At 38.8% G+C, this 27,674-nt stretch overlaps 1 protein-coding gene across 1 annotated transcript; it reads left to right on the top strand.

Moving 5' to 3' along the window:
- Positions 1–38: 38 nt before the first annotated feature.
- Positions 39–26,990, top strand: crebrf (CREB3 regulatory factor). The gene is made up of 10 exons (XM_011483240.3): positions 39–202; positions 7,414–7,662; positions 11,174–11,299; positions 12,689–12,864; positions 14,319–15,448; positions 15,546–15,743; positions 16,401–16,590; positions 16,678–16,751; positions 18,099–18,218; positions 18,406–26,990. The coding sequence occupies exons 2-10, from the start codon at positions 7,654–7,656 to the stop codon at positions 18,522–18,524; spliced, it is 2,142 nt and encodes a 713-aa protein (XP_011481542.1). The 5' UTR covers positions 39–202; positions 7,414–7,653; the 3' UTR covers positions 18,525–26,990.
- Positions 26,991–27,674: the final 684 nt, after the last annotated feature.

Raw genomic sequence — 27,674 nt, 5'->3', positions numbered from 1 at the left:
CCAACCCCATTGGTCCAGCAGCACCCACGTGGTCTGGTAGTCACGCGTTTTCCAGAAACCCGTCAGGAAGGAGAAAAACAAAACAAACCCGAGAGCAGGAACAGCGTGAGGACACCATTCCACAGGAAACCGTGTTATTTCCAAGAGAGGAAGCTCCAAGAGGTCCAGCGTTCAGACAGACGTATGCGAGGGTGCCGTACAAGTAAGCAAGAGCGCTTTTTAGCCGCTTTAGGGAAACTTTTCTGCTTGGTGGATGTGGGCTCTCACCGCGGCGCTGGATTAGCTTTGAAGCTAGCTGCTGCTTGTTGTTATGTATCGGGCTTCAGCTGGGATGAAGAAGGAGAGGCCATACTGACCGAGCTGCGGCTGAAATTACACCAAGACTCGCAGTTTGCGCATGAAAAAAAGCACAATTAGTCCTAAACCAAATACACAAGATGATCAGCTTTTTGCTCAGCGCAGTTTATTGAGGACTTACAGGAAGTAAATAAATGTAGCCAGAACTATACTTCACGACGAGCTGGGTTAAATATCTGATTCTCGACTTGCTAAAAGTAAAATTAAACAATGTTATGGTAATTTTGTTGGCTGTTTTGTCTAAAAATTGAGTAGTTTGCTGAAGCAAAACGTGTAGTATTTCGGATAATTGGCAGCTATCTTATGCTTTCTTTTTCTAACTAAACATGTATTATGTCAAAGCTTACGTTACATTTAAAACTTTATCATAGACTTTTAATAGATGTAATGTCCTAAGAAATTACACGTTGATTTGTTGAGAAAAACCCAGGTGGGCCATGTCATGCTTAACCCGAGGTCTCGTTAGGTACACGCCCCCCAAACAGTAACGGCCAGCGCTCGTGCGAACAAAACCTGGATATCAATAATAATAAAGAAAACAACTCACCGTAAAAACACATTTACTGTTCATTTTCCAAGTTTTAAGGCATATTAGAATATTGTCCGCATCCACAGAAAATGTGCTTACACCTCGTGTGCATTTGGTTAGATAAGCCCTTTGAATAGTTCTTTATTTCCTTTTTAAAATGAAATGTGAGAAAATGTTACAAATGTACTAGTATTTCTGTAGTGTCTTTGATTATTTACAATATGGTTCATCACACTTTATGTTATCTTTAAATTGTGCTATCTAGGCCACGGGCATGTAGGCCTTCAAGTTGTTTATCTTCTGCCTCAACCTACATTACAAAAGGGGGTTTATATTGAACCAGTTCCTGTAACTGGCAGTCCTTCAAGCCTATCAGAGACGCCGGTAGCCAGGACGTCATCTTCAGGCGTCCAATAGGAAGGCGGGGTTTGTTGGGTGTTGCCGCTAGTGGGTTAGGTTGAGGTTTTGTTTTGCTTTGCTGAGGTTCTGCGATGGGTGCAGAGACTGGCGAGATACCTGTGTCTTTATAGCTCTGCTGGGCTTTACAATAGGTCAGTTGTAATTCATATCTACCTGTTACAGTAAAGTCAATGTTTTATGTACATGTTGGTCAAATTAGATTCTGATAAAGAGAAATTTATCGTATAGTTTGTTTAGTTTATATCATAATGTTCATGTCTGTATATCCCCCTTTTATTTTAGTGTAGAAATAATGTCAAATTAAAATAGATGTAAAGCCCATATGGGGTTAATCAGTATTTTCTGCATTAAAAAACATTTCTTATAGTTACACACATGCATGCTTCAAATTTAATATATTTTTTAAAATATTTTTTGCCATAGATGTTGCATTGATTCTATTAACAAGTAAGTTTATTTGATCCTAACAGGAAACGCAAGAATAAATAAGCATATTTGTATTTCAGGTTTGACCTTACTTTTCTTTCTTTTTACTTGACCAGTTACGATCCTGCGTAAGTAAAGTATTGATTGAATTCTTGATAACTTGTTGAACAATTTTCTTTTTTACTAGCAATAAAATCAGCCTTACTGACCATACTCTGATAATAATCAACAACTCTATCACTACAAGACAGTTTCTGTACAGTATTTACAATAATCAGCAGTTATGTAAACTCGCTTTATCTGACATGGGTGTTATGATGTTTTTACATCTCTTTTTAAATGTTAGAATAAGTTAGGCGGGGTGTGTATTGGACCTTTACTGCATTTCCCCTAATCCTTAGGGAGCTTCTAAGTGATGTCATAAAAAAGTCAGGTTCAGGTCAGCATTATGATAATAAATGCAGCGTAGAAATGAATTATAGTTTGTCTAAATTTCTGAAAAACACCTGTGAAAGCTAAAACAAAACTCTAACTTTTTCAGTGAATCTTTTCTTTGCTGCCATATTGCAGAGATTTCTGAGAAAGGCTGTTAAAATCAATTGGTGACAGTTACTGAACTGCCAAATCCCTATCACCTGTTTGCTTACCACTATACCATCTAAATGAATGATGAAAATTGTCAACCTTTCGGTATTTTCGACTGTTGGGGAGATTCTATTTTCAGTCTGTTGCTGTGGCTCTGCACAAACCTTGTAGATTAATGACCTTTTGCGATGTTTGTTCTTGTTTGTCCCTCTGTTTAAACAGCGGGACATTGGCTGCTCGTTGATTCTGCAGTAAGCAAGGCCTCACGGGTATCAGTGGGTAACCTGCTCTAAAGAAGGCACTGATGATTGGCCTACTTGGAAAATGTCCAGTGTTGTGAAATTGAGATTGTCAGCTGTTTGCATGATAGTGAATGAAGTGGGATGAGGGCAGCATGGCCTCTGCTGACCTTTTCCTTTTCTCTTTCTTCTGTAGTTAGTTGTTAGTCAAAGATTTTACAAGCAAAATAGGGGTGTAGGAGCTTTGCAAAGCAAACTTACAAAAAATCTCTTGATTTGACATTTTTATCACCTTTGTTGTCTACAAGTTTTTGTGTCTTTGTGGCACATTTGTCTGAGAGGAGGTTTTTGTCATTGTGCAGTTTTAATAGATTTTATTGTAAGAATTAGAAATTACAGTTTGTCTGCTAAATTACTTTCAACATAAGCTTTTGTCATGCAATGTAAGAAAAAAAAAACATGAGCATTCAGTTTTATCTTCCTGTCTAAAACCAAAGATGCTGTAACAGGAAGCTTTACATTAGTGCTCACTTGTTTGACTAAGTTGCCAATTGGGGATTTTCCTCATTGCTTTCAGTGCAAAAAAAACCCTTCCTGACCAGTTCAACTGTTACATCTCAATATTGATGACCTTCAAGGATGTGTATACAGTCCTCTTCTTTAAGCTATCTAAACGTATTCTGGCAAAGCAGTCGCAATGCAAGCCTAGAAATAAAGTTGTCAAAGAGCCGATTTTGAACTTTCTGTATTGGCGGTGCAGCTCCATGGTGGAAATATGGCAACTTTTGTAATCAACAGGGAGGAGTTTGTTCCGATGAGTTTCTGGGCCTTTAGTATTTGAGGAGTACCAACGTTTTTTTTTTTTATAGACGGGGAAAAACGCATCAGCAACAAAACTACCTGAGAAAACGAAAGCATGCCTTCTTTCTAACGAAGCTCTAAATGAACTTCTGACTGAGGCAAATGGCGTGACTGTCCGGTACATAAACTGCACAAATGCTGATCAGACGGTAGAGGAAGGGGGAGAACAATCATTGGGGCCTTTCTGCACGGCATCTCCTTCTGGATCCTTCTCCATCTCAGCTGATCAGCAAGCACTGGCCGTCACCAGTTTCCCCCACTTCTCTTTTTTTAGTCTCATGTTTAAAGGAAAGTTACAAGTCGCAACAAATGAAGCTTTCTGGATACTTTTCCGCTTCACCATCTGCACTTTACTACTTTTTCTTTTTCCCACTTAAACTGGTTTTGACAGCAATGATGATACCCATTAACATAACTTGTATTATGGCACTGGCATTGCTTTGTTCTCTTTAGGATATTGACAATATTGTCTGAATTTTGAAGTTGAGTTTTGAATCAGTTCATAGTGAGAGCTGCTGCAGTTGAAACACACATTTAGAGCCAGGCAGATGACAGATATTATCGATTGTAGGGGCGGTGTCGAGGGTGGAGAACACAATTTCTGAAATTGAAAAGCTAAAACTGACAGAAACGAAGTACGATTGATCCGCTCAGGATCAGACAGTCACTTTAAGATTTTCCCCTGTTTTTTTCCTAAAAAACAAAATCACTTTTTACAAAACATGTCTGCAGATATTCATAAAAGTCTACATCTTATACAAAAATAATGAAGACAGTTGTGATATGAGCTGAGTTTAATGCTTCTCTGAGATGTTTCATACCTACTCCTCTCCATCACAGGCTTTGTCAGCCACTGTGTAGTGAGGTGGATTCAATTAAATTGTCCCTTTTGTAAATTTGCTCTCTGCATCCTCTGTGCGTCAGCACCATGACTTGGTTTCAGCTCTCTGCTTGTGACCACAGGCTTTTTGTTTCTTTCTGTGACAGTTGTGTTTCAGGGCTTGACGCAGCTTTCTTTGTTGTGTTAAGGCCATGTGTTTCCTTGCACTGCTGTAAATTTAATCCGACCCAGCTTCCCAGGAAGGAAATACATGCAGGAAGTGCACACATTTTTGTATTTGGTCTATATTTTTGAGGCTGAGTTGTTTCCAAATAATTTGTTGGTGAATTTGGTTCCTTTGCACCTGCAGACTTGTGTGCTTAAGTTTGCATTTGCGTGAAAGGTGTCACTTTCCTTTAAGCGGTTGTACAAGTGGCGTGAACTGCACTTCCTGTGTCTCTGAGAATAGTCAGGAGGGAGAAGTTCACTTGCGAAAACGCTTTTGACTGGAGGAAGTGATGGTGTTAATGATTTTTTTAAAATGGAAGTCTTAGCTATAAGCTGTTCTTCTTTATCTCGTTTTACATTTTTCTTTAGTTTTTGCTCAAGCAGCCGGATGAATGCTGTCATTTCAGAGCAATTTTTAAAGAAAGCTTAGAAAGTTTAGAGAATAAATGACCTTTTAAAAAAATGCTAAGACTGATTTGGGTTTGAAAACAAACCTGAAGAAAATATTCTTGGGGAACCGGAAATTTCACAATATTTTACCCCAAAACATTTTTCAGCTTTAGCTGCAACCATAAAATATTTGTGGAAAATGAAATGCTATAGGTAATAGAACTACTTGGCTTTTTCTGTATGTTTTACGCCTTTATTTTTGTATAAATGTAGGTAAACTACACCCACAAACCTTAAAGACCCAGTCTGATCATCTTTTGATCAATTGTAAAAGCGTTCCCAGTGGTCTTTTGAACATGACAATGCAGTTTTTAGCCAATATTTAAAAAAAACTGGTGTTTTTTAGGACAGTTATTCTGCACAGCAGGAGTTCATTAGAAGATCACCTCCAATTTGTAGGTTGGAATCCCCCTTTCTGTCATCCATCTGTTTACATGATCTCCTGCTAGACGAAAACCCCTTAGAAACCCCAACCTAATATTTGCGGTGGTTGAACAAAAAGCATGAGCAATATCTGAGCTATCCAGCCGTACAGTATTGAGCCAGATACCAGCTCAGACAAGGAAAACCAAAGACAGACACGAAATGTAGTTGTCTACAAGCGATTGTATCAGATTGGAGCGGAGCTGGAAGCCTGTTTATTTTTTTAAACAACAATATTTCATTTGCTCCTGATTCACCATGTTTCGAATAAAGAAATACCCAGAGATGCAGTTCTAAGCTTAATTTTCTTTATCTATATCCACCATCATCAAAACAAAAGTTCACAAAAACATGTTAAAAACACAATTTTCATTGGAGTGGGTCTTTAAACTAAGACATATATTGTCAAAATGAGAAATAACAGATTCCTTTTTATGTTGTTTGCCACAGGAATTTTCTGACCAGGCAATGTTTTTCCGCTTTAACGTGGTCTGCAGTGCATTCAAAGACGATCAGTGCAGATCTGAAAGACACGTAGCAGGAAATGGTTTTAAAGAATACCAGAAAGAAAACCTGAAAAGGTTAGAAGCTGAAAAATGCCCTGTAATAATGAAGTTTCTTCCCTCTAAATGTTGCCTCTCTGTTATCATGAGTCCGCACAATCGTTCTTCTCTGAGCTTTAGCACCTACAAGGTTTTTCCCCAGACAATTCTTCTTCTTTTTCCCACATATTTCTATGTAGGTAATAAAAATACTTGGAATTCAAACATGAAAAACAGGTTGCCTCTGTTATCCTGCATTACTCGGAGTCATTCTTCATCTTCTTGTTTCTCCGTTTGAACACCAGCAAGTCATCTTGACCACATCTGCATGCTACAGTGCACTGAGTGGCTTTGGAACTGATGTTTTCAGTCGATGGGGACTTTAGATGCTAAAATACAAAAAACAGCAGCTTTGTTGCTTAAAAATGATAACAGAAAATCAGGTATTTATGGTGAAAACAGGATAATTTTTTTTTCCTCCACATTTTAATAACAGAGGAATAGAAGTGATTGTAAAAAATGGGTTTGTTGGGCTGTTCACCTTTTTAATCAAGCAATTCACTTATAATTGAATAATCCATGTCTTATAAGCAGAAGGCACTAAGAAATTCTGGAAGCCTCTTAGTGTAACAAATTAAGATAGGAAAAAATATAGAATTTAAAGCTCGAGATCGTCCAAAGGATTGAATAGTTTAATTTATGGTAAATGAAAATATAGTATGCATCAATAATATATTGGAGTTAAAATGTTTTGTCTAATAAATGAAATAACTGATTCCTCAGTTTGCAGGAGACCACAAGGCCAACAGGAACAACAAATGATATCAGGTGTTGGTTTCCTTAGAAAGATAAGACTGGATGTTGTTTGAGCTGCAAAAAGCTTCATGTTCAGGGACGTAAAATAGTGTTAACCACAAAAATAGTTTCAAATTGTAGAATGAACAGATTTAAAAAAAAAAAAGATTTAATATACAGAAATACAAAAAAGAAGCAAAAATCTTTCTTTGGAATGCCATTTCAATTAATTAATTAACATGCATAAAAAAATTGTATTCATTTGTCCATGTTTTTAATGTTAATAACTAAAGTAAATGGTGCAAAATGGGACATTGGGATGCTTCAGTCACTTGGAACCAATCGGTTCCAAATGGTTCTGATAAGCAACATGCATGCTACTGTTGCCAGCTAGACTTGTACACAAGTCTGAATATGATCATCACTTTATTTACATTTTCTCCTGACGTCATAAGAAAACTTGTCAACAAATAATTTCCAGATATTTAACTAGTCGATATAGCAGTCTATGGTGTTACAGATTGTATTAGTTTCAGATGTTTTGCATTTTATAACACCCCATCAGATAACGTTCTTCTTCCTGTTTTTCTTGCAAACCTGTAAACTGAACGATACTGTCCTGAAGCTCCATTTGAACGTCACAAACCAATGTGGTTAAAATAGGCACCTTATTTTTATTCTTTAATATTTTTTTGTTTTACATCTATTTTCTCTCTTTTTTTTCTTTTCTTTTTGCAGGTCTGAAGCATACAGAGAGCTACACCAGTCCACAAGAGACCAGACCAGGTTGGGCCACCTTAATCGCCCTCTCCCTCTCCCCCGTCCCTCCAGCCGAGCAGACTGCATTGGCAAGCGCTCTGTGGTCGCCCGGCCCTCCTCAGCAGTAACTCCCTGTGTTGATCCCATAACCTCACACCACTGGGACTGGACAGTAGACCCAGAGGTTCTCGAAGCTGGAGCTCTAAGCTTTGTCTGGCAATGCCTCAGGTAAGCTTTGTATAAAACAAACCATTTAAGTTCACACACAAGAAAATGAAAGCCGGCGTGCAGCAGCCAGATCCACGCAAGGCTGTACTTGTGAAAGTATTGTATATTTTCATTTCTGATATTTAGAGAGGCAGCACTTTAATTCAAAATAAGGTCTTGATTCAAAACAATTTAATTAAAGTAAAACAAATCCACATTTTACAACCTGCTTAATTGAAAGCACAAATGCTGCTCAACAGGAAAATAAAAACTGATTCACATTATTACAGATCTTATATATTTTTAAATGTAAAAATGTAAGATCCTTTAGCTATTATTATCAATTATCCACCGTTTGATAAATATGTGTTTAGTTGCACCAAAATGTTTTAAGTTGTTATGAATCTAATGCAAAAATCTTTCAGATTTCTATGTGTCAAGTCAGATTGAACAATAAAGTTTTGTGTCAACAGAAGGACTATTTGGATTATATGTTCTGGTTATCTTTATTTTAATGAGCATAGATTCCTGTTGTGATCTCTGCTGCATGGGGAGTATGAATCATTAGACTTTTATCACTGATGGTGTTGGTGCCTCTCTTCGCAGCACAGGATGTGTTTGCCAACAGCTGGACTTTTATCGTCTTCATCTTGTGTCTATTTTTGGTGCTTCCGTGTTTGTCTGTTTATTGAAACAGCATGTTTTTTTAAGGAGGTGATTGTAGAATTCGGATTTATTAGACAAAACGTTCAGCTCCTTTTTCCGAATTTCCTACTTCTGTTTATGTAACTCACTTTAAAGAGAAAGTTTATTTTGACTGAAATTTCCTCAACCTGGGTTTTTACCAACATAGTAATGTAATCAGTAAAGGAGGAAAAAGGTTTCTTTTAAGTTGTATTTTCATTTAGAGTCATCAGAATGGTGTTTATTTGCCGTCCTGAAATCCCAATCTTTGCTTAAAAGACCTAAGGAAGTAAGTGACTGGAAATCTAGAAATCTGCCTCCCAGCAGTTGCTGGTGCAAAACTCTGAGTGGGCCAATGATTGGATTTTTTTTTTAATTTGAATTTGATGAACTGATGGATTTGAACAGCACAGTGCTGAATATATTATTTTTTAAATTTCTGATTTAAATTAAATGTTGCTGTTTACTAATTTTTTAGGGTTTTACATAACAACAACTACATCTACATCCCTTTTTTTTAAAGACCCACTTCAATGAAAATTGTGTTTTTGGCTTTTTTAACATGTTTTTGTGGCTTTTATCTGATGATAGAGGACAGACTTTAAGAATATTTAGCTGAAATTTGTACGTCCGAGTAACGTATTTTCCGGACTATAAGTCGCCCTTTTTTTCATAGTTTGGCAAGGGGTGCGACTTATACTCCGCAGCGACTTATATTAGAAATAAATTGAAATAAATACATTGTTAACCCTCCTGTTATGTTCATTTGTGAGGAACAGAGATGATGTTCCTGGGTCAATTTGATGTATGAGGTATGTTAAGTGTTAAGAGTAGGTTAAGTGACTCAGAGAATCAGCAAACTTTTTTTACAGTAAGATCTTGAAGGCTAACAACATAATATTCTATTTTCCAATGATTTCATAGATTCAGAAATGCAATAAAAATGACAACTGTTTCTACAAATACAGGATGAAAACAGAGTATTAGTTGGCCAATGATGCTTCATGAAAAGAATAAATAAATAAGTTTGAGAAAGAATTACTGTGAAATTATGAGATAAACAGTCTGCTATGATTGTGTCATATGAGGTTGTGCAAGTTATTCTATCTTGGTCTCAGATTTTGTCAAATAAATTTCCCGTCAAAATGCGACATATAGTCCTTATCTGTTTTTTTCTACTTTATAATGCATTTATGGGCTGGTGCGACTTATAATCCGCAGCGACTTATAGTCCGGAAAATACGGTATTTTTAAAATTCAAAACAAATGCCGATTGAAAGTACTTCTTTGTTATGTAGAAAATAGAATCGGCAGGTCACAAGCTCTCTGCTCCGCTCCATTCTGATGCATTCCCTTGTAAACGACTAGATCCATGTACATCTTTGTACATCTGGCTCCTAACTGGGTGGCTCGATGGCTCCAGTACTGCTCGCCATTTTTGTTGCACCTGTAAGGTTAGGTTGGGGGTGTGAGGGGCTGTAAGCTACCAGAAAATATGATTCTGTTATTTAAAACAAATATTATGCTAGTAATTGGATTTGAATTTGAATCTTACCTTTTTCTTTTGCCATACAATTGCATTTAGTTTATTTTTTCCAGTTTTACTTTTATTTTTCCCTAAATACAAACAGCCAGCCTAGCAGGAACAGCATCCTGATCGCTGAGTCACACACACCAATGAAATGAACAGTATGACATTTCTCAGCAAGTCTGTATTAAGTTTTTTTTTATATCCTAATCCAATCTGTTCACCTCAAAAACCTCAACTTAGGCTTGTTTATTTTTAAATTTCTGCTTTTAAAAACTTTACATCAGTCAGTTTAAGAACTTTTTGAGATTCGCCCAAATTGGTTCGTTAGCTTTTCTGCTTTTTCCTTTTTCTGTGGTTAGTTCTATTTATGAGTTTGTGTGAACCAGTAGATCTTATAATAATAATTCTATGTAAAAAAGTTATACAAACATTGATTTCAGTGAAGTTGCATTGAAACCCAGACTTTTCTGCTTTTCTGTGTGAGTTTGGGACCATTTCTAGGAATTTTTAGAAGCCCAATCACTGATGTTGGGTGAGTTAAATGGTAATGGTTAATGGCGTATACTTACATAGCGCTTTTCTGCCTTCCTCGAATGCCCAAATCGCTTTACAGTCACAGTCCCATTCACACACACATTCACACTGCCAGTGGAAGTTTGGTGACTTTTTAGCTGGAGAATGAACAGAGCTGAGGATTTGCGTGGACAGTGATGCTTAGCTGTTGTTGGCTCAGCTGTTTAACTTGAAGTGCTCTTTTTCTTTGTCTTCTTGGCTGAGTTGTGGCAGAAACTGCCGAAACTCAGTTGACAATCCAGCAGAGATGGAATTTTCTGTGTTGCTGTAAAGGTTGCATCCTAAAAGTCACTGAGCTCTTCACAGAAAACCTGCTTTGTTTAACAAATGATTGGAATTGGAGACTGCATTAGAAGTCGCTTGATTCCTCCGTGTCAATGGATCTGATTAAACCAATTGAGTTTTTGAATTGGAATGTCCTTTGTTTATTAATTCTGGGCCTGATAATGCTTTACCATGGACACTAAACATCATTTTTTAAGTTTAGTTTGTAGTTTCTTTGAGTGAAATAAAGCTGTTTTTTCTTTCCATGCATCTAAAAGTCATGATGTTTTACTTTGCTTTAGCATTAAGATGGAAGGAGGAGCTTAGCGTGTCCTGTTGAGAGGCAGTGAAGAAAACAAAAATCACCAAAGCTAATATAAACGCCAAGCCTCCTCATCAAGGTTGCTCTTATATTATGCCAGAGGTGCTGCAGATGCTCATTTTGTTTTTGAATGTTTTTCCTTCTCTTTTGTAATGCAGCCCAGCGTCAGTGGGATGGAGCCTCCCTTTGGGGACGCCTTTCAGAACTACTCCTTTGCTGACCAGGCTTTGACCAGTACTGAGCTGCTGGCAACCAGCTCTGACCCAGATTTCATGTATGAGCTGGTGAGTAGCCCCATGCACACGCCCACAATCGCTCTTCTGAAGAAACCATAAAGTGAGGGCTTAGTGAGCATCCTGTGAGTGCTCCTTCCAGTTTTGAACATTTGAGGGATGCACTGCTTTCATAAAGCAAGACAGTAAACATTTTGGTCTAAGTAAGTAAAATACTAGATGTACGGATCGGAAATGCTTTTTAATAAACAAAGACGTTATAAAAGTTAATTTTTTGTAGTTGTACCTCCAGCATGTAAACCAAAAGAATCTCCTGAAGAGACTTGATCTGAGAGTTTGTACAATCTTAACGTTTTTTTTCTGATGCACTGTTGTCAGGCTTTAGCTTTTGTTTATCTATTCTTTTCATGTTTTTTCCAAGTTCTTTTGTGAAATCTGCGACTTTCCCAGCTGCTGTTGTGTCATTTCCATTTTCTTTAGGCTTACACATAAAGAACTACAACGCTAAAGTGTTCATCACTGAACTAAAATCAAACAAATGGGTTTTCACCTGCTTTACCTGGTTTGGGTGTAAGAATTTGTTAAAAGTACTAAATTTTTTAATGTTGGGATAAACTGAAACAGTCCCAGTTTTATAAATATTATTCTGGATTTCAAACCATTTTTCTCAGATACCTGCTTTAAACAGTTTTTTTCTGAAATTATTTTTGAAAAAGTACCATGAAACTCTGTAGTTTGTATCATGAGTGTGTTTTTCATCCTTCTCTTGAGTGAAGCTCTTACACAGGTCAGTAGATCTGAGTATTTACAGGAAGTTTGATTGTTTTCAAGAGCGTTCTCCTGACTCCTTGAGGAGATGCTTACCTGCTTTTCTCTATGTTATATGAGAAATTTCCTGTGATATCAGTTGTAGGTTTGTTGAACTTCAATGCAGGCATAAAAAATCCCCTTTTGCCATCAGCTCCAGGTTTCCTCCTTGATCTTCTGTCTGATGCAGGCTGCACAATCATGAGTCAGTACAGCACGGGATTCTTTTATTCTGTTGTAATATATTAGCAAGGTGGTGGTGTTCAGAGCCACTCATTCAGGTCTGTCTTAGTCTCTTTCCCAGGATAGACATCGTTTTTATATAAACGTTGAATTTTAACCCAAGAAGTGGCACCCTTGTAGGATGTTTTTTTAGGATGTTTAAAATTATTGCAAACAGTTTAAATTATTTATATTTCAATTCTTTTACTTTTATCAAAAGTAGTACCAAACAAAAAACTGTCTGTCTTTGCATAATTTTGTTGTTTTTCTGGGAATGTGCTTGTGACTGTAATCATTTCTGAGTCTTTGATTATAAATGTCTTTAAGACCACGAACAAGAGGTATTATTGCAAAAATCTAAACCTCTTTGGACTCTTCTTTGCTAAAAGTGCTTCCTTCTTCTCTCTGCAGGACAGAGACATGACCCACCGGCAGAGTCCCTGCGGGGACAGCATTGTGGGGTTAGGGGACGGAGGCAAGGAGGTGGAAGGAGGTGTCGATCAGTTCATGGGTCTGGGAGACTGTGAGACCGTCTGCAGCAGCTCAGCGTTTGAACAGTGGGACTCGTACTGGGAAGATCTCACCAGGTACTTAATACGTTTTGTGTCAAGTTTAAGCAGCAACAGATAAGAAGTTCAGTTAGCCAAATATAGCCGTTACATCTAATTTTATATGCTTAAAAAATCATTGGTAAGTCATAATAGAACGTTGACGCATACTTGAGTCTCCACCTTGTGCTGTAGATTTATAATGACCTCATTTTAGGGAAGAAAGCTGTGTAGTTAGATGTAGGTTTATTCCAAAAATAAACTGATGTGTCTGAAGCTAATACTTGCTAAATATCACTGGCAAAATTCTGAATTCAAATAATTTTGCTTAACAGTTTCCCTGTCTTATTTCATAAAATTTTGTTTTTTCCCATTTCCATTCAAAATTGAATACAGTGATCCCTTGATTATCGCGGGGGTTACGTTCCAAATAGAACCCGTGATAAGCAAAACCCGTGAAGTAGAAACCTTTATTTTTTTACAATTATTATACAATGAAATTCACTATTATACATTGAAAAGAAAGAACAAACCATTTTACAGGCTAAATCAATTGTTTTTTTAACAAATAAAAGTACTTTAGAAACGTTTTTCAACAAATAACTTCTGTAGTGTGCTGTCAAATAATAATTTCAATCATCGATAAGAACAGAAGGCTTTAAATTGCGGAGATTACCCCGCCCACCGCGACCCGAGTGGATTAAACGGAGGAAAATTTAAAATGATTATGAAAAAAATAAAAAAGTACAGTGGGACAGATAGTGACACCGGTCTTCTTTTTCACTGCTCTTCATACTGAGCCGCTGCATCCTCTGCAGCGTTTTTTCCTTTTGAAGCCCGCGGTGCAGCTGCAGGTGTGTTTGTTCGGGAGAGGAACATATTGATAGGCAGTTGTTGTCGCTCTTTTTTCTTCTTTGCTAAAGATCCTTATACACCGACATGCCACCATCGATTATGTTGGAGAACTGTAATGAACGGCTCATCAAAGGGTCCCATTCTTGAGCTACTCGCTGAGTGACTTTTTAGCCAATCAGAATGCAGAACACAATGCACAATCCAAATCCGTGAAGTAGCAAAACCGTGAAAAGTAAACCGTGATATAGCAAGGGATCACTGTATTTGTTCAGATATAAAAACACTTCACAAAACGTTCTGGTTCGTTTTTGGCTTACAAACTAGCGTGTTGTGTCAAGACTGTTCCCCTGGAAAAACGTATGAAAGCGGAAAAATATTTCCGTATACCGGTACTTTAGATCTCTATTTATGTATTCCAAAAACATCTGTTATTGTGATAAAAGGGAACTTTTTTTTTTGTCTAGCTCACTCTAAAATTTCGAAGGCCTGTTTATTTGGATGTAGTCCAAACAGTTTAAGCTTTAAATGAAGACAACTTTATTTTTGTGACAAAAAACGTTTAAAGCTTTAGTTTTTCATTTGTGGCTTGAAAACTCCTTTTAACTTTTGCTTCTGCTGTATTATTCTGTCTTTGGTAGATACACACGGCTGGCCAGCTGTGACATCTGGGGAACCAAAGAGGTGGATTTCCTCGGACTGGATGACTTCTCCAGTCCGTACCAGGATGAGGAAGTGGTTAGCCGAACGCCAACGTTGGCTCAGCTCAACAGTGAGGATTCCCTGCCTGTCTGTGAGACTCTCTACCCGCCCATAGACCTAAACCTGCCTGCCCCACAAGCTCAAACCCCCCAACTCCCCTCTCACAGTAAGAGGCTCCTGGTTCCTAACCAGGGATTCGGTTCTATGTGGCCTTCCCCAAGCGCCTCTTCCCGTCCTTCTTACAGCCGTCCTCCAGACTTTCCTGAAGGCTCCCAAAAGGCAACCAGGCCTGTTCCTTCCTGCACAGAGACTATGGCAAAGGCCCAGAACTATCTTAGTCTCACCCAGGACCACAGCCAGACTCAAAGCAAGTCTGTGGGGAGAGGGACAAAGATGGCCGCCCCGGGTTCTCTCGGCATTGACTTTGTCCGGAAGGCTAAAGTACGAGTGAGTTCTGTTTACAGAGCTCCAGCTGAGTTGCCTTCCCAGACAGATTTCAAGGGGTCAGACCCGCCTCTAGCCCACTGCCAACCTGAGGAGGAGAAAGCTTCCACTTCCACTTTGGTTGGACTTCCTGCTGCAACAGCCAGCAGCTCTCCAAGCATGGCAGGCTTTGAGAAGAAAACGGAGGGCGTTGTGAAGAGGGAGATCCCAGGAGGATGCCCTGCCTCACTGCCTCAGCTAGTAGAAGCAAATCAGGCTCTGAAGAGCAGCAACTCCGGGCCGACCAGCCTGGAGGATGTGGCAGGAGCCAGCAGCGAAAGCGGCGTTCTCGGGGTCGCAGACCCTGAGCAGGGCAAAGAGGAGGAGCACAATTATTCTCTGTTCTTGACCCGCAGTGGACTTACAGGCAGAAGCCACTCCCAACTGGAGGAGGATGAGGATGAGGGGGACGAGGACGAGGGAGAGGAAGATGAAGGGGATGGGCTGGAGTTGGACGACGAAGACCATGATGAGGGTTTTGGCAGTGAGCACGAGCTGTCTGAGAACGATGAGGAGGAGGAAGAGGAGGACGAAGACTATGAGGCAGACAAGGATGACGACATGAGTGATGCCTTCTCTGAGCCAGGTTTACTGCTTGTTGAGAACTTTTTTTTTGACCGTTTTCCCTCCATGTTTCCCTTGTCTTCCTCTAATTTCCGTTCTTTCCTTATCTCCTCCCCCAGGCTGTGACATAGAGCTGATGGACGACGTGAAAGGCCTGACAGCCGGAGTCTCAAGCCGCAAGAGAGGCAAACGGCGCTACTTCTGGGAGTATAGCGAGCAACTCACGCCCTCCAAACAGGAGCGCTTACTCAAGCCGTCTGAGTGGGACAGACACACGTTGCCAAGCAACCTGTATCAGAAGAATGGGCCTCTGCATGGTACGCACGTAAACAAAACCTTAAAGAAACAGCATACGTGGAGATGCAGTTTTTTTTCTCCTGTTTTTTTACTAACAATTTTTTTTTGGAGGCTGCAGTACAACTTGTGAACTCTGGTAATGACGGGACTTTCCACAACAGCAGCTGTTTGTAACATTTTAAATAGACCAGTTTCAGTGGTCCATTTGGAGATAATAAACAAATATAGAGGGTTTGCCTATAGGTGATGCAGACATACTCCTTTCTGTGCAAATAGAAAACTCTAATCATATTGACAAGAAAATAGGCCTCTTATTTACTTATTTATGCAACAGTCTTTTGGTTGTTTTGCTTGTTTATTTCTCATTAAGACATTGTCCTAAAAATGTAAAGTTTCCATAGTTAAAGCATCACAGACTTACTTTTATTGTTTTTATAGCTCTTGTTAGGTTTTATATAAGATTGTATTAGTTGCAAAATAACTTCATAAAAAGTTTTTTTTGTTTTTTTCGTATTTAGCACTAACCTTAATTGGTAAATACAATTTAGGACTGCATGTAGGGCAATTGGTTTTAATCTTTGTTACATTTAAGTTGTAAAAAAACATTAATGTGAGTTTTTTTGTATTTGTTTTTAGTTCTGTGGTTTTGTAAACTCTCAACATTTTTGTTTAAAAAGGAAAATACATGCTGAAGAAGTCTCGGCGCACTGATGTGGAGGACCTGACTCCCAATCCACGCAAACTGCTGCAGATCGGCACTGAGCTCCGCAAACTGAACAAAGTGATCAGCGACCTGACTCCGGTCAGTGAGCTGCCGCTGACGGCGCGACCACGCTCTCGCAAGGAGAAGAACAAGCTGGCATCCAGGTAAAACTTGCATGCATGCATTTCCTGCTGGAACTGTTAGTGACCATTTGGCCATGTGTGTTTGACCTCTATCCGCCATTTGTGCAGGGCTTGCCGTTTAAAAAAGAAAGCTCAGTACGAAGCAAACAAAGTGAAGCTTTGGGGACTCAGTACGGAGTATGGTACGTTTACCTACAGCATTTTGCTTAAGAATTTTTTGGCAAATCTGTTTCGTGTTTGTTTTTGTCAAACATAAAAATCTGCTTCTTCTTAATTTTAATTTATTTTCCCCTTTAATACTACAACCTAAGACAGTTAACATCTCGCTTCAGTCAGGCATTTTTCCACAATTACTCTAAACTGCAGTTGCTGGAACCGCTTTTGGTGAAAAAAAGCCCAGATCTTTTCATGTTTAGCAATTAAAGGACAATCTCTAATTATCCTTTCATTGAAAAGATAATTTAAAAAAGTTATTCTGATCCTGCTGTGCCACTTTTTGAACACAAACAGCCTCTCAGAACAATTTTATTTACACAACACCACACCATTGTAGACAATGAAAACTTCTTATCAGGCTGGAAAAGTAAGTGGGATTATCAGGTTTAGTTCCTATTTGGGACAAATCTTATTTTGAAAACAGGTGTTATGTTGGTCATAGATCATAGAGTATCCACACCATGCAGGCTGGCAACCTGTACATTCTTCCTCTAGGTCAGATTATAGTTATGCAGACAACACTGGTCTTCATAAAACCCAGACTCTCTGAGAATCCATCAGACTCTTTGCTGTTTCTTTTTGGGTGCATGACATGAAACTGTGTTTGTATGATAGAAATATCTTATTAGAAGTTAGGAACCGGATAAAGAAAATTCATGTAAAGAAAATGGTATGGTAGAACAGTGGTGGGGTTGTACAAGTTTGCTTCCCTCCGCTCCCTTTAAAGCAATCTGTGATTTGATGACTAACTGTTTAGATTTTGAAAAAACAGGAGTCATTATTTTTGGAAACACAAAGGAAAGGGTGAATAAAAACTAAAAGTCAAGTTAGTGTCCTAAAGTGTCCTAAAAGGCTTAGACTTCCTTCAAACAGTCTTTTGTCTGCTCCTCCAAACAACACAGTGTAAAAGCATTATCTCATTCACAATGCATCTGATGGAGATTTAACCAGAACTCGGAGGACCGACCACATCACTCTTGTTATCAAGCACCTACAAGTCCAGCAGGACTTCAAGATCTGCAAGAAGCCATCAGTTAGTAGAGCCTAGAGTCAGAACCAAACAGCTTTTTGCTGCTAGGCTACACACAGACAGAACCAGCTTCCTGAAGAGCTCAGATGTTCACCAGCTTTATCTTTATATTGCTCTTTTTCTTGCCTTTATTTAAAAGATATGTTTGTAGTACTTTAAAATATCTGGATTTTATTTGTATCTTTTTTTTCATTAATACTTTTACCAGAGCCTTTTTCTTTCATGTAACCACTTTGAATTGCTTTGCCTTGCCTTTCTTTTAACTGAAATGTCACTTCTTCAGATCGGCTACTGTTTGTGATCAACGCCATCAAGGAAGAGATAATGGTACGAGTTGAAGATTCTTCTCCACGTTCAACCAACATGACAGAGACTCTGGAGCAGCTCATCCAGGAGACACTTGGTGAGACCAAAGAGCCCAGTCATGGATTAAAAAAATGGTTAAAAGATATTAAAAGTATTCTTCTTGGGTGATCTGGCCAAGCCAACCTTTCTATTGAGTTTGAGAGAGAACTGTAATGAGTTATCTAGACAATTCTTTAAGAAGTGTTGCATTTATTCTTATGCTTCTTGTGCCTATTCTTGTGCAGTGCCATCACCTGTTGCTGGGCAGACTTCAGAATTTGTCAATAATATCTTGGAGAACACAAGCCGTGGCGATCCAACTGGCGGTCTGGTCGGCCTGCGAGTCCCCACCTCCAAAAACTAGACAAACAGCCGTCCCGAGAGAGAAGTGGACAGAGAGTTTTCCACTTTGCTGTCTCATTGTAACTATGCCCCTCTCTGCATGCCCCTCCAACCCAGACTGCATACACAGTGTATGACACACACACACACACACACACCAATCCTTATGTGTATGTCTGAGCGCTTGTTTTCACCATGCACCTACCTAGCTTTCAGCCTCTGCATGCAGAGACGGAACATCATCATCTCCCAAGTCATGGTGGCCACTTGTCGGGAGAAGTTAATCTAAAAGCAAGTGTCGGCTGGATAGACGTGTATTGCTGCGCCCTTAAAACCACTGGTGATGAGTGTTTAACGTGTGCGGGTGGTTTGGTTGGAGGACAAAGACGGGACATGAGTGCAACCTCTGGAATATTTCCACAGAAACCAACAGACCCTGACAAAAGGTTGAAGAAGCTCCAGTTATTGTGTGTTTATGAAGAGGTTTGCCCTACAAAAGCAACAAAAAAATAACAAATGGAATACTAAAGACTGAAGAATTCCAGGATGTTAAATTGACTCGTTCACTAAAGCACTTTGACCATTAAAAATGGCTCTGGTAGTTGCAAAGAAAACAAATGCAGGTGGTAGCAAATGTTTTGTACTGAAGGCTTAAATATGTTTATGCCATCACCTGTTTGCCAATCAGCTTTGCTACTGTAAGAATAGTTAAAGCAAATGAACGCTTGACACAAAAAAAAAATCAGTAGCACCTGACCGTGATCAGTTGGGACTAAACAACAGCCATCCTGCGCACACGGAGCTTGTGGCGGACAGGAGACAGCTCTGTGGCTGCTTTTGACAATGTTACCTTAAACAGGAGAGTGTGGGCTAACCACGTGTTGTGGAAGAGCATGTAGCATGGTGCTTTCTGGCCTTGTGTGGATCGTAACTGGACTGGGCGAAAACAAAAAACAAAAAAGCGGGTGTTCGGCCAGTATGGGAACAAGCAGGCTTCGAGGAAGATGAAAGTGATGACATGAACAGCGATCCATCTCCTCCATGAAACTGTACCAAAATGGTTCCCAGGCACCGGCTCCCCTCTTTTTTTTGTACAGTAGAGGTGACCAGACAGTTTGGTGTGTTCATACTAGTTTTCGATCCGAGTTCTATTCATTGTGCCTTGTGTATGTATGTGTGAGAGTCTCTGTAAATCTGACTGTGTGTGCGTTTGTGTGTGTGAGAAAAGGGCTGAACAGGAAGTGCAGATATGTTGGAGCCCCTTGAGTTCCCGCTCAGGCGGGGAAATCGTTTGTGAATACGAGGAGGGACACACTTGTGCGGTGTGGTGTGTGTTTTTGTCGTCTAAAGATATTCTGAATGTACATAGACAAATGGAAGCTCTTGTTGCGTGATGCCACAGAGTTAGTGTATATAGGAGGGCTCTGCAATAGATGACCTTTGGTTTTTTGGTACTCTGTCTTTGGCAACTTAGGGGGCGGGGTTAAAAGATGTTTTTCCTTTAAAATTTGCACACTATATTTTGATTGTTTTTTGTACCAAAGACACATGCAACGAAATGGCAACCAGCCAGTTAAAGTAAGGTTTTGCACAGCTTACCTGACGCCGTATTGAATGTAAGAAAAGTGGGAGGGTCAGGGAACTTCATAGAACTGTGAAATTATCTTGGGTCCAATTCTGTACAGAAAAGGAACAGTCATTTTGTCTTTTGAAATCTGAAAAAGTTAACCCCCTCTGTGGGCTTCTCCAGTAGGTTGGTGGCTTTGGAAGCACTTATTCCTGAACTGATTCCTTCCTCCACATGCTTAGTTTGCTCTCCGTGCTCGCTAGGAAAGGAAGCTGAGGGCGCTAATAGATAAGCTACGTTACAGTTGTGCTTGTTTGTCACAATGGCCGACAATAACCAAAATATTTGCGTCTCACGTCTTTGATTTCTATATGTAAGTTTTGAGTTTTGTTGTAAAGTACTGTAGATAGCGACATTACTGATATATCTATCAATGGTAAATGCCACTTTAATGACAATGATTGATTTTTAAGCATGACACATTTCTAAAGCTTATCCTTACATTGAAAGCATTAGAAAAAAAAAAAAGCAACAAAAAAATAGTACTATATTTTTGTATTTTAGCTGCCTGCTTATTTTCCTGTTGATTTGGAGACAGACACTGGCCAGAGGAGATGTGTGAGGCCTCATCTAAGCTTATTTGACACTTTTGTCTTTTTTTTTTTTTTTTTTTTTTTTTGGAGAGAAACCAAATTCCAAGGCTAGATAGACATGTGGGCTGACGAAAAACCAGCTGCAGAAAAAAATAAAGGCGATTTGATTCTGTTCCACCGTGATCTGGTCTGCATAATTTCCATTTAAGCAGCTAAATTCAACATTTCACTGACTTGCATCTTAGAGACTTACTAATCTCTCGTGTACATACATGTAAAATACATATATACATACACTGTGCAGCCTGAAAAAATGCCTAACTTCTTATATTTTAGTTTTTTGATGTTGCTTCTTCAAGGAAGAGCTAGTGTTACCTGGTTGAGTCCAAAGTCTGATAGGATTAGAGCGTTGATGCTCAGATCAGGAAGGTCGGAGGTGATGTTCTCCTTTACAGAGCGATATCCCATGATGGCGTGCATACACGTTTTTTCCGTTCCATCTAATAAAGAAAAGGGAGAAATGGTGCTCTTTCTTAAACCAGAGTTGAGTACCCACGATTTTTTTTGTAGCTTTTTGACTTGCTGTCCTCTACCGCCCAGCTACTTTTTCTTCGTGTTTGAGTTTTGAAAATAGTTGATATGTATCTAAGTGTACAGATTATTCTTAGTTGTTAAAAAACAAAGCACTTTGTTCAAATAAAGAAGAAGAAAAAGAAAAGCATTTTTTCTTCCATCTGCTGCTAAACGGCCTCGTGTGAATGCTGCAAGTGTACTTGATGACTACTTGCTCAGTACAGTCTATTGCCAGACAGGGCTTGGTCTACAAACTAGCAAGGAATAGTGTGTGGCCTAACGTTGGATCGACGCAATTTTGAAGCCGTGAAATGTTGTTGCGGGGCTTTGGTGGGATTAGTGATTTGACTGGATAGGTCCTGGTCAGAGGTGCTGTGATGGTATGTTTGTGTTCTTAAACAAAAAGAAAAAAAAACAGAGGGTTTTGATTCCAGGGCCCCTACTTTGATCCTGATGCTGACCCCCCTTGGCGTCACGATTCATTTGCCTTCAGTAGAGGTTTCCTATGGAAAAAATGATTCTGCTTTGGCTTCCTCTTCAGGGTGATGTACAGTGTAGACACATTTCTTCAGAGAGCTATATTGTTATCATTTTTAAACTAATTCCTACTTGTGACTTAATGAGGAGAGGTTTTGCCTGGGGTGACCTAGAACAGCATGCATGAGAGATGCCGTTCTGTGCCCCCCCAGGGGAGGTTACTATATCACTGTACTGTATGGAAAGCCAATTTACAAATAAATAGTCAATCCGGACACTTATTGCCTTTTGAAATGACCTTTCACACATACACACAAACTGAAATAACAACAACAACAACAATGGCGGACATGTATGCAGTTTAGGGGCAACCCTGAGGTCGCTGACATTGTTTTGCCCGCACAGTAAATAAACCAATTTGCTCAAAATAACCTTGACTGGAGTAGCAGTGAAGTGCATCTAAAATTGGCTTCAGGAGTTGAACCTATTTGATCTTTTTTTTGTCTTTCGCAACAGTATTTGAAACTTTTTTTTTTCTCAGCTGTGGTTTGATAATAGATTATGCTAGGGGTCAACAGTGGATACAGGGCTGCTGATTGACGGCCGGCTGGCAAAAATATATAAGGAGAAAAAAAAGTGGCGTCTGTGTTTAGTTGTCTATCTTAATTGGCTGGTTAAAGAAAAAGTCCTCACGTGTCTTTACTTTTAACGTGATAGGTGCAAGCTGTGCAAGTTTACACTTCAGCCAGGAGACTCTGTGGCATTTTAACCGTCAAGGAAATTAGTGAAAATCCACGCCAGTAAAACTTTTTCTTTCTGATGACTCAAAGTCCTGCAATTATTAAGCAACTCGAGTGTGTAACTTTGTGCAACTCTTGTCTAATAAAAGCTACATGGATCCATAAAGCTCTTCAGCAATTCAGGGTAATATTGTTCTTCTATCTGATGTGTGATGACATATAAATTACAAAGAAAATATATTTATGTATTCCAGTTATCGTCACCATTCTTTACTCTGTATAAACTATTGTCTGTATGTGTATCTTTATGAATTATCAATGTCAATCACTATGGTGCAATGCTCTGTACACAAAGTAAAAAACAAAGGCCAAGAGACTGACACAAAAACCCACCAAATTCTCATCACTCATAGCGAAACAAAAATCTGCAACATTTTCCAAGGATTTGACACCGATGTTCTGCTGTGATCCGACTGGGATTTGTCACATAGTGGCTCCGCCCCCACCTCCCTGCACTCACCAATAATTCTCATTTGTTCTGGTGACGTCATGATTTTACTGTTGGACCAATCAGAGGAGGATTCTTACGAATTCTTGCTCTAAAACAAGAATTGTGATTTCCTTTTTTCTTTTCTTTCTTTTTCTCTAACTTATTGCAGTACCTGTTTTGTAAAAGCCAGACTCCGTTTGACACGATGAGCCAAAGGAAAAAAAGTTTTGATTTCAGAGTCAAAAGCACTCACCTTAACATCCAAATATGCACAAACGTTCTGATGTGTTAGCATGAGTGGTTTTGAGCCGTCGTTGAATCTCACACCTACGAATTCCAAAGGAAGTGCATCCCAACACTTTGTTTTACAGTCCAGTAACTTTCCTTTAACAACTTTTTTTCTTTTGCTCCTAGAATTGTGTAGGGGTCCGTGTGTTGCTTTCATACCGGTGTCCTTAAGACAAGTGTTTTCATTTTAATTGTAATTGATTTAAAAGTATTAAAGCTCTTTGGAGAGTAAAGCTTGCACATAAAAACTACTCCAGTCATGCAAAAAGACTCCAGAATCCTTGCAGTTCATTACTGCGCCCATTTCCAGCTTTGAAGGATATATATATATATACCGTATATATATCTTTTCACCACTGTATTAAAAAGGAACATCCCTGTTCGGGCTGCAGCAGGAAAAGTGGAGGATGCTCCCTTCTTGCAGTGAAAACTGTAGATGCTCTCAGGCAACTGCATCTGTAGAACAAGTGTTGCTAAAAGCACTTAGGTCTATCTGAACGCCTCTTGCTGGTCGTGTCAGACCTTAGAGTCTGGCTTAGAACTTCTTTTGTATCCCTCGGTCTTGTGTAACTGTTGTAAAACCATTTCATTCCTCATTAGCCACAAACTTATTATACTTCCTGTTTATTTTTAATGTCAGCAATTCATGGATTGTGTTTGTGGATTCCCTGCATAGGTTGGGAAAACCTGACAACAACTTGACTCTTAGGACAAAAAAAAAAGCTGCAAAGCAATTTGGCAAATTGTGATTGTTCAAAAGTTGTTGCATGGCTGTTTTGGGGCTCTCTGTACTCTCAGTTGTATGATTTCATACTTGCTGCTATCCAATGAGCACAAAGAGACTTCAGAGTTTGATTTAACAGTGTCCATGACAAATTTCCTTTTTTTTTTTCCCTCTCTCTCCTCCCTCCTCCTTCTATTACATTCACATGACACTCCTTGCATTTGGTTTTTACACTTACAAGAAAGGAAAAAAAAAATCAAAAAACGATGCCTGCTAAACCAGGTGCCTTAATCGAACATGACACAAATCTGCACCTTCTGTCAGTCTGGAGGGAGTTTCCCAACAGAAACAAGGGACTGAGTTTCCCAAAACCTAAACTTGAAGTACAATTCTAGAATGAAAACCTAATTTTCCGCATAATTTTCAACATATTTTATAGTGAGAAACTTTCAACTGAAGATCAAAGTAGTGTAATACTTTCCTATGGGACTTCCATTTGGTATTACAGAAGAAGATCCATTAAAGCTTGCAATCTAAATTAACGGCGCTGGAGGAAACCCGGTTGTGTTTGTAACTCTTTCTCTGCCCACTATGCCACGTTCTTGTGATTTCTGTATTGGCTGCTGCTATCACTGCTGGTGTCTTGTGTAGAGAGGAGCAAATTTCCACTCTGTTTGTGGCAGCGGGAGACTTGGGCCTGCTTTATACCTGGACAATAATAATGCATTCTTCAGAGGTTTTGACGTGGAGCACTGTGTTGCTGCCCTTTGAGACCTTTTATTTTTGCGACAAACAAACAAAAAATAGTTTAAAAAAAAAAAGACTTTCCATTTCTTAACTTTGCTATAATGAAGTGCCAGATCCTCCTTGAAGTCAGTGTTGGCATGGAGTCGCTGCGAATGAAGCGACAAACTGAGCATGGAGGTAAACGTGGTGCTAACCTGTCCGTGGCTGGGTGCTACAGGAACATGGCTGTGTTGAATTTTAGCCATATTATTCCTTCTGTTGATGACTCCGGTCAGTCTCGTGTTTCTGACTGCTGCACTGCTGTACGCTGACATAGCGAGGTATAACTATGCTGCTGCTTTGCTGATGAATGTAGACTAGTCTTCCTCAGCAGGATCACACAGACAAACGCGAGTGTCTTGTGGAGATTTTTCCTGTTGTTTGACCTTGTTTGGAGAACTCAAAGAGGGAGACTTTGGTCATCGGGATCCAGAAAGATCTTGAATGTTGTATCTTTATTTGGCCGCTGTCTTTGCTTATATGTTTAAACTTCTTTTTATTAATATTATGGTTTGATATTTATGCTCTCGACTCTGTATTATGTTCTACTTTTCCTAAATTATATTTTGCCTTTTTTTTCTCCCTCTGACCTACGTGTTCATAACGATATGTGATATTTATTTGCGAGTTCCTCTAAAATTTATATTTAAGATGATTGAATCCAGAGTTTGGAGCTTTTCCGCTGAGGAGGCGTCCGTGAGTCTGGGATGTTTCGAGAGAGTCACAGACAGGATCATTTATTTTGTTGGCCTGTAAGTGTATTTAAATTGAAACTAATTTAGCAAAAATTATTTTTTCCTTATTTATGGATAACATAGGTTATTTTTAGTTACTGGATTGATTTCAATTTACAGCTAATCTAAATGAATATCTGCACAGATTTTTAAGAAAAAAAACTTTTTTTTATTAATAAGAAAGAAATTCCTGTCTGTGAGGCTCAGGAACTTGTTTGAAGTTGGTCAGAAAGGGTTGAGCTAAAACCCTAACGTAAATCATCCAATCAGCAAACAGAACCTCTTCCTGACATGGGTCTTTCTGACTCTTTATTGAGGTTTGGTTGCTTAAATGCTTTAGATTTAATTTTCGTGTTGATTTCAGTTGTGGGGGGGGGGGCTGTTGAGCTACTGACTCCCCCCCCTTCCTGTTATTAGGGTGTGAAAGTTGTCCTGTCAGGGGGCCCCTGAGATTTGACGGGGTCATTAAAAGGCTGGTGGGCAGAGACCCTTCACCTTTCCTAGCAGCAAGCGATGCGGTCAGATTTCATTTCCTTTTTTTTTTTTCCCCGCATCCCGACCTTATAAAAGAATTCTAAAAACAGCAACAACCCACTCTTGACAATAAAATTCAAACTCCTCTTTCTATTTATGCACACATCATGCAACAAAGCAGTGATTTTTATCTCCTTCCAGACTTGCCAAAACGCTCGAAGCACGAAACATTAAAATAAAAAAAAATGCTTATCTTACACATTTGATATGATTTCATTATATGTTTTAAATTTAACGGCTGGTGAGACGATTTTCTAGGAAAACCATACAAGCCCAAACATGTAGATGATCTGGGAGGTTATCGATCATCCTGAGCTCCACAGCTACATGCCATTGTTATGATGCTTCTGGTCTTGTATGGTATCTTCTTTGACTAGATCAACAGCATGGGATCTCTGTAGTTAGTCCTGTGTGTGTTCCTCTCCCTGGTCTCAGTAGGAAGGCTGTACTTCATTGCTAAGTGTTGTATAATAGATCTCTTGGTGATACTAATTTTCTAAAGACGCGAAACCTGCAGAAAGTGTATCCTGCTGAAACTAACTTGATCCTCTCTTTTAGCATTGACGTCTATATTTGTAGTTCACATATATGCCTGTTCAAATAAAATATCTCGACAATTGTTATATTTATGTTGTGTAATAAATGTTATTGGTTTTTACTTTTGTTTCGACTAACTTTCTTTTTACACCTTCTTTCGGGGCACAGTTTGTGGCTTTATACACAGCTGGGGGGGCCCCCCCCCCATGGTTTGTACTGTAAACGCTTCTTCTGGTTTTTGTCTTGGACTGCTCGGCATCCTGCGGTCACCTTCCCTGAACGTTTGTTGTGTTCTTGTGCCTCTTTTTCTTTTTTCTTTTTTAAAGACCATTCTCTTCTGTGGTATCAGCCAGGTGTTGATATTGCAGCTCTGCTTGTAACCATGTTAGTCTGATTATGTTTTATTGATTTTAATATCAAAATAATAAAAACCATTAGCACCCCACCATGACTCCTGCTGCCTTTATTTATGTGTGGGTTGTCTCTGTGATATATTCTCTTTCTTCTTTTTACATCAACAATTCACAGACTCTTTAATCATTCTTCTTCAATAAAATCTGGTGTAATCCACATGATTAACAGGATTTTGCTTAATCCATCCATATCTATAGACATTAAAGCATGTTTTTAATACAAGTCAAAGAAAGAACTCAGAGAAATATATATGATGAAATATAATTTCATCGTTTATGATTTTTACACAGATCTCTCCTCACCAAAAGGTTGAACAGTTTATTTTACACAGATTTTTAACTATTTGAAGTGTATAGACATTTATATGACACTATATACAACAGTTTTGATTAATTGTAATTCCTCATCAGTTTTATGTGCGATTAAAGTAGCAATCTACCAATAATAGTTAAAGGCACGCTGCTAAACAGTTGTAGTTTATTGATTTGTTAATATTAAATATTGAAGCTTTTATTAAAAATAATTTCAAATCCTTTATTGAAAATTCTTTGTCAATTTTAAACTAGTATATTAAAAGGTTCCTGACTATAAACATGTGTGAATGATAAACACTAAAGATGTTCAGTTACGATGTGGATGTCTTTTTGATATGAGGCCCATAGTTTGAGACTATAAGAGAAATAGAAGAGGCGGATGGACTACAAAAGGTTCAAGG

This window comes from Oryzias latipes, chromosome 14, assembly GCF_002234675.1.
Source record: "Oryzias latipes chromosome 14, ASM223467v1".
NCBI lineage: Eukaryota > Metazoa > Chordata > Actinopteri > Beloniformes > Adrianichthyidae > Oryzias > Oryzias latipes.
This window is presented reverse-complemented; position numbering and strand designations above follow the sequence as displayed.

What these genes read in the sequence shown, in the direction of transcription:
- crebrf (XM_011483240.3), top strand. An exon ending in CAGATTTCATGTATGAGCTG is followed by an intron (nt 11,300 to 12,688) that starts GTGAGTAGCCCC and finishes TTCTCTCTGCAG; the next exon opens with GACAGAGACATGACCCACCG. An exon ending in TACTGGGAAGATCTCACCAG is followed by an intron (nt 12,865 to 14,318) that starts GTACTTAATACG and finishes TGTCTTTGGTAG; the next exon opens with ATACACACGGCTGGCCAGCT.